Raw genomic sequence first — 7218 nt, forward strand, 5'->3', positions numbered from 1 at the left:
ACTATATCAAAAGTGTTAGCATAAAGAGGCAATAGAGAATGACTGAATGGTTGGGTAACTGTAGCGTTTATTTAAAATATGGTAAAAAACACAGTGACTAAGGCATTTGACTGCTAACCGGAAGGCTGGTGGTTCAAACCCACCAGCCACTCCTCAGAAAGAAGGATGGACAATCTACTTCCGGAGTGATATCTCCTGGGAAACCCAAGGAGGGGTCACTATGACTCGGTTCTGATTCAGTGGAAGTGTTTGCATAACTAATGACAGGTAGTTTATAGAAATATCAAACACTGAAACCTTCAGTATGGATTACACCTCAATAAGAAAACAGTCCTCACAATTGAAACAATAAGCAACATCACTGTAAATGTAGAAAACAATGAACTTGTCAAGGATTTCACTTCACTTTGATCCACAATCAATGCTGATGGAAGCATCAGTTAAGAAATCAAGTACATTTTGAACTGGGCAAATCTGCTGCTCTTTAAAGTATTATGGAACAAAGATATTTTGAATACACTGACCCACGCCATGGTTTTATCAATAGCCTCATATGAATGTGAAAATTGGATAATGAACAAGACCAAAGAAGAACTGATACATTTGAATTGTGGTGTTGGTGAAGAATATTGAAAATACCATGGACTGCCAGAAGAACAAACATATCTGTCTTGGATGAAGTACCAGCCAGAGTGCTCCTCAGAAGCAAGAATGGCCAGACTTTGTCTCATGTACTTTGGTCATGTTGTCAGAAGGGACCATTCCCTGGAGAAGAGTATCATGCTTGATAAAGTAGAGGGTCAGTGAAAAAGACTCTCAATGAGATGGTTTGACACTGTAGCTGTGACAATGAACTTAAGAATAGCAAAGATTGTGAGGATAGGGAAGGACTGGGTAGTGTTTTGTTCTATGTTCACACAGGATTGCCATATGTCAGAACTGATTGCAAGGCACTGAATAGCTGCTTACAGTAGCATAGTGGCTAAAGCACTTGACTGCTAACCAGAGGGCTGGCGGTTCAAACCCACCAGCCACTCCTTGGAAGGAAGTTTGGGCAATCCTACTTCTGTAGTGATACTGCCTCGGAAACCCAAGGAGGGGTCGCTATGAGTCGGGGCCGACTCGATGGCACATAACAACAACAACAACAGTTCATAATTGAGGCTAAGATATGAGTGAATGTGCATATTGTTTTATGTACCACATAATTCTTTATGTACCCCTGGAGATGAATGTAGGTACGGAATAAACTTGATAAGCAATGCATTCTGTTTATAATTTTTATTTCATATTTATATCAAAGTTAATTTTGACTGAGATAAATAATTATTTCAAAATTATTTACCACTCATTTGCAAAAATTAAATGAAAAATATAAGCAAGTTCATTGGTTAAGTTATTCCTATGTCTTTCTATATTTGATTCTGACTCTAAATCACTTTCTGTGGATAGCTGTGATTTTATAATGAATCCATCTTTGCTGGCAATGGAAGAAAGGATGATGCAGTTTTCTTTAAAATAATTTAGACATGAAATAGTAACATTGACTCTGAAGTTGATTCTATAATTAGTAAAATTAGATTTCTTCAGACCCATATTTAATGATGTAAAACAATTCTAATTCACCACTATTCTTTTCCCATCTATTTGGTAAGAGGCCAAGATGATTACACACACACACACACATACACACATATTCACTCTGTCAATAAACTAAGAACAATTATGTGACTAACAATTGTGAGACACTCTCAAATCCACCAGTGTGAAAATTGCATGCAGGGCCATATATTATAATTGAAAAGATAAGACAACATCCAGAGAACTCTCAAATATTTTTAAAATGATTAACATATTTCTTTTTTAAGAATTCTCCTCAGAGCTACCTTTATATTCTTGTTCCTTAGGCTGTATATAAAGGGGTTCACGGCTGGAGGCACAACACTGTAAAATACAGACAAAAGGAGATCCAGAATTGTGTGAGAGTGAGATACGGGCTTCAAGTAGGCCAAACTAGCTGTTGAAATAAACAAAGTCACAAGTACCAAATGAAGAATACGGTGGAAAGGGCTTTGGATCTTCCCTCCAAAGAGGAGATTCTTAGGACACTAGAGAAGATGTGGATATATGAATATACAATGGACATGAAGCAAACTAGTGTGACACATAGAGCAATTGCAGTCAGTGGCATTTCTCCTATGTTTATTTTATTTTCTGAGATCAAAATAATTTGTGGAATGTCACAGAAAAACTGGTGAATTTTTTTGGAACTAAAAGTTGTGGAAAATGTTCCTGCAGTGTGCATGACTCCATTGACCCCAGCACTGATATAGGATGTCACCATCATTTGTCCACAAACCCTTTTGTTCATAATGACCTCATAGTGCAGTGGACAACAGATGGCCACATAGCGGTCATAAGACATCACTGTGAGAATAGCTAATTCAGCAGAAGCAAAAACTATGAAGAAAAAGACCTGCAAAACACACCCGAGGAAAGATATTGAGCTCCTGTGCATCAGAGAGTTAAGAACAAATTTAGGAGCACTGACAGAGATGTTGTTGTTGTTGTTGTTTGCCGTCGAGTCGGCCCCGACTCATAGCGACCCCTTCTTGGGTTTCCGAGGCAGTATCACTACGGAAGTAGGATTGCCCAACCTTCCTTCCGAGGAGTGCTGGTGGGTTTGAACCGCCAGCCTTCTGGTGAGCAGTCAAGTGCCTTAGGCACTATGCTACCAGAGCTCCTGACAGAGATGTAGCAGAGATCTATGAATGACAAGCTTTTCAGAAAAAAGTACATGGGAATGTGAAGCTGAAGATCACAAGTAATAAGAAAGATGATGAGTCCATTTCCTATCATAGCTGCCAGATATACCATTAAGAGCAGTAAACCATATAGGGTTTGCCATTCTGGGTCATCAGAAAACCCCAGAAGAAAAAATTCAGTCACTGTTGTATGATTGATCATCTCCTTCACTGTGTGTTCTCCAAGTTCACAATCTGCATTTTAAACAAAGCACACATGAGTAATGGGGATGACCATACCCTCCATATCTGAATTGCAGAGAGGTGTGAATCTTCAGACACTAAAATATATTGTATTTAGTAAGTTGGAACAATGTTTTAAAAGCCTTAAGACCACATTTACTTTGTATAAATGTTAACTATCAATATATTTCATTTAAAAATTGTGTCATTTAATTGTTGCTAAAAGATTAATCATATTTATAATTTCTACTCTCTTTAGATATATGAACATGATGTATACTTGTGCACACATGTATATCATATCTGTATATGGATATATGTGTGTCTGCATGTTTAAATGTTACTGAGTGGAGGTAATTTGGTAGTCATTGTTACTGTAAGAAACATGAATGATTCCATCTGACCCTGTCTGTAGAGCATTCTATCTGGATAGGTTGAGAATTTTCCAAATAGTAGCATTTCCTATTTCATTCCTCTGTCATTACAAGCAGCATGGAGAAACCAGGGTTTCCTTTCTAAACTGTTTAGAAATTTCAGCTAAACATTTAAGTTCATGCTTGACAAGTTCTACTCTCCACTCAACAGTAGAATAAAACCATGTTTGTCACACTATATGACAGGAATTGTTTTTATTCCAGTGCCCAATAACATGATCACTTTCTTCTAAGATCTCTTGAGGAGCACCTTCAAATCATTATATGTACATTATGGTCAGGATGACACATGTATTGTCCAAGACAGTAGCAGTTTCTTTACTGTGTTCTTCACTTCCTTCTAAGTTGGCAGGGTCACTTCACCTCTAAAGCCTCTAGAGAAGAATACTTTTTTGCTTCCAGCTACTAGTGGCTACTGGCAACCTTGGCATTCCTTGAATCATAGATACATCACTCCAATCTCTTTCTATTTCAACACATGGCTCCCTTCTCTTTATCTCTGTGTCCAAATTTCAGTATTCTTAGAAGGATATCAATGATTGGATTAGGGGCCACAATAATTCAGCATGACTTCAGCTTAATTAATTGACTCTACAGAGATTTTGTCTCCAAATAAGGTCACATTCTGAGGTTCTGGGTATAAATGACTTTTTTTCTTTATTCTTAATCTCATTTAACCCAATAAAACATACTTGTCAGTTTTTAAACTTCAGCATTTGCTTGTTGCTCAGACACTGTAACATATTTAATCCTGTATTATAATTAATCATGGAACTAATGTGGAGTTGATCAATGTTCTTAACCTACAGTCTTTATTAAAGATATTTTTAAACATCTACTCAAACTCCAGAATTCAATACAAAAGTTCATGTCTTTCAACTCTCTCTCTGAGCTTAATAACCAGTACAACCAGTCCAAATATAGTTTTGTCCAAAGATGTAGTTTATTACTTATGACTGTTTCCCTGGTCCTCTGTCCCAATATTCATAGTTTTCTTCATTTTCAGTAACTTCACATCTCTCCAAATGACTGAGGACCAAATATTAATTCCAGAAATCCAAGCCATGACTTCTGGGACTGCATGTATCTGACCACTTCTGGAATACTCCAAGTTTCATGACTCAGTCATGTTCTACTACTTGCCAGGGTATCAACTGTTACTACATTTTAGAGTCCTAATTTTTACATACAGAATTTATTAGGGTAAAGGCAGCAGCATTAATTATCAGGTAGATTATGTCCTAGAGAAGACTATTTCATTGAAAATTAATGCTTCTTGACAAATTTCAAACTTAATTCTGAAAACATAATTACCAAGTTTCTATGCTATTTACTTATGTGTGGACAGAGTTTTTGTTAATGATAGTTTATATATATATATATATTTGTTGTTGTTTTGTGCTGGTGAGTTGGACTCGACTCATAGCGACCACTTCTAGGGTTTCCAAGGTGGTATCACTACAGAGGTAGAATGCCCAATCTTCCTTCTGAGGAGTGGCTGGTGGGTTTGAATCTCCAGCCTTTTGGTAGCAGTCAAGTGCCTTAGGCACTACACTACCAGAGCTCTCTTTCTCTCTCTATATATATAGAGGCTAAGGCACTTGACTGCTAACCAGAAGGCTGGTGGTTCAAACCCACCAGCCACTCCTGGGAAGGAAGATGATGCAATCTACTTCCGTAGTGATACCGCCTCAGAAACCCAAGGAGGGATCGCTATGAGTCGGGTCCGACTCGACAGCACATAACAACAACAACAACAACATACATTTGTATAATCACTTCATATGCGGCTACCAGTAGTGCCATCAAGTCAGTTCTGACTTATAGCTACCATACGTAAAACAGAACAAAACACTGCCCAATCCTGCACCGTCCTCACAATCATTACTATGCTTGAGCCCATTGTTGCAGCTTCTGTGCCAATCCAATTCATTGAAGGTCTTCCCTTTTTTTGCTGATCACAGAGCATGATATCCTTCTCCAGGGATTGGTCCTGTCTAACACTACATATAGATTTGTGTAATTACTATATTTCTGTTGATACCTATATCTATGTATATCAATTTGAAGAAAAGTAATTTGAAGAAATAACATAGGAATTTAAATGACATTTTTATAGATGTTATATCTATAAAAATATGTGTCTTACTTTTACAAACCATTTTCCAAATTAAAATGTTATCAGAAATGTCACGATATCCTTAATATGAAGTTCCTAGTTTGAAATGCTTATTCAAGTCTGTTGTGTATAACATTAGTTGTGTACCTTATTTTAGGACCACAGATTTTTATCTGGAATGTACTTTTACATCAGAAGAGCAGATAATTAAGTTGCTGTCTTGATTAATTTCAGGGGGGAAGCCATGTTGTAAAGGTGTAGGGAAAGGACTCCTAATTATTTCCTACTTTATAATTTCTTAATAGCTGTTGCTAGTCATCCTGTACCTTTATATTTGCAGAGACTCTTGGACTTAAAAATGAAATGCTTCTATATTTCTTGAGGTTTAAACAAAAACATAAGCTATAGAAACATTTGAATATATGACACTTATTCAATATGTAAAAGCTAATATTGAAGTAATTTAAAAGCATGAGGCTCTCAAGATTTGATAGATGGTAGCAAAATATACAATTGTACACAATGTATGTAACAAGTATTTTAAAATTGAAAAATGTATATCATAAAGGCAGATTTCCAGAAATTACAGAAAAATCACTAGAGATGTTTATTCTCTTTCTGTGTGCAATTATGTAACAATGATGGTTTCATTGTATTTAACTTTTTTTACTTTTTAAAAACTATTTTTAAATTCATGAATGATAGAAATTTTGAGTTTGATTTCCTTTTAATAATGCTGCTATTAAGTAATCGGTATTTTTTATTGTGCACATGGTATAATGGCTTAGCAAATTAACCAATAAAACTATAATTTTTTAAACACTAATGCATGATTTAAGAGCTCTGGAGGTGCAGTGGCTAAAGCAATTGGCTGTTAATGAAAAGGTCATTGTTTGAACCCACCAGATCTTACACAGGAAAAGGATGAGGGAATCTGCTTCTGTAAAGATTTACAGCAATGGGAACCCTATGGTGCAGTTCTACTCTGTCTTATAGGGTCCTCAGAGGTTGGAATCAACTTGATGGCAATTTATTTGTTTTGGTTTTAATGCACAATTGGGAATAGTAACTTAAAAATCAAACATACTTGGAATATGAACGTAGACATTTGATAACTCTGTGTCTAATTATCCATTCCTTTTTCTTGATTCACTCTGGCCATATAATTTTCTCTCTCACAGCACACAGGGTGCACCCTGGCCCCAAAGCCATACACTTGTGAACACATGGTGCTTTGTCCATGCTCCTGCATACTCACTCTCTCACTTCTACCCCAATTTTACTCACACATAATGTTTTTCATGGGCGTTACCTGGTATTCAAGGAGACGTGATAACACATTATTAAAGCACTTGGCCACCAATTCAAAAGCCAGCAGCTCAAACCCACCACCAACTACGAGAGAGAAAGACCCGACAATCTGTTTCCATAAAGATTAAAGCCTTGGAAGCTCTGTGGGGCAGTTCTACCCTGTAACATTGGATTGCTATGAATTTAGTCAACTCAACAACAATGGATTGATACCTGGTATTTTAACTTAAAATTGAAATATCCTTCAAAAACACTCACTCTCTAACCCCTCTTGGTATTTGATTTACATTTTCCCACTAATCATGAAACTTACTAAACATTTAAATTAATTGATTTTGTTTATTATCTGTCACTCCTACTGGAATGT

The 7218-nt window shown here is 36.5% G+C and overlaps 1 protein-coding gene across 1 annotated transcript; it reads right to left on the bottom strand.

Moving 5' to 3' along the window:
- Positions 1–1847: 1847 nt before the first annotated feature.
- On the bottom strand, positions 1848–2999 carry LOC122151474 (olfactory receptor 14A16-like; the record flags this gene model as incomplete). Its single annotated transcript, XM_042782810.1, is given in 3 exon segments — positions 1848–2053; positions 2056–2557; positions 2755–2999. Coding segments are annotated over 3 exon segments (953 nt in total), but the record flags the coding sequence as incomplete, so codon positions are not given.
- Positions 3000–7218: the final 4219 nt, after the last annotated feature.

Source organism: Orycteropus afer, unplaced genomic scaffold, assembly GCF_000298275.1.
Source record: "Orycteropus afer afer isolate SDZICR_OR568_19922 unplaced genomic scaffold, OryAfe1.0 scaffold00474, whole genome shotgun sequence".
NCBI classification, from domain to species: domain Eukaryota; kingdom Metazoa; phylum Chordata; class Mammalia; order Tubulidentata; family Orycteropodidae; genus Orycteropus; species Orycteropus afer.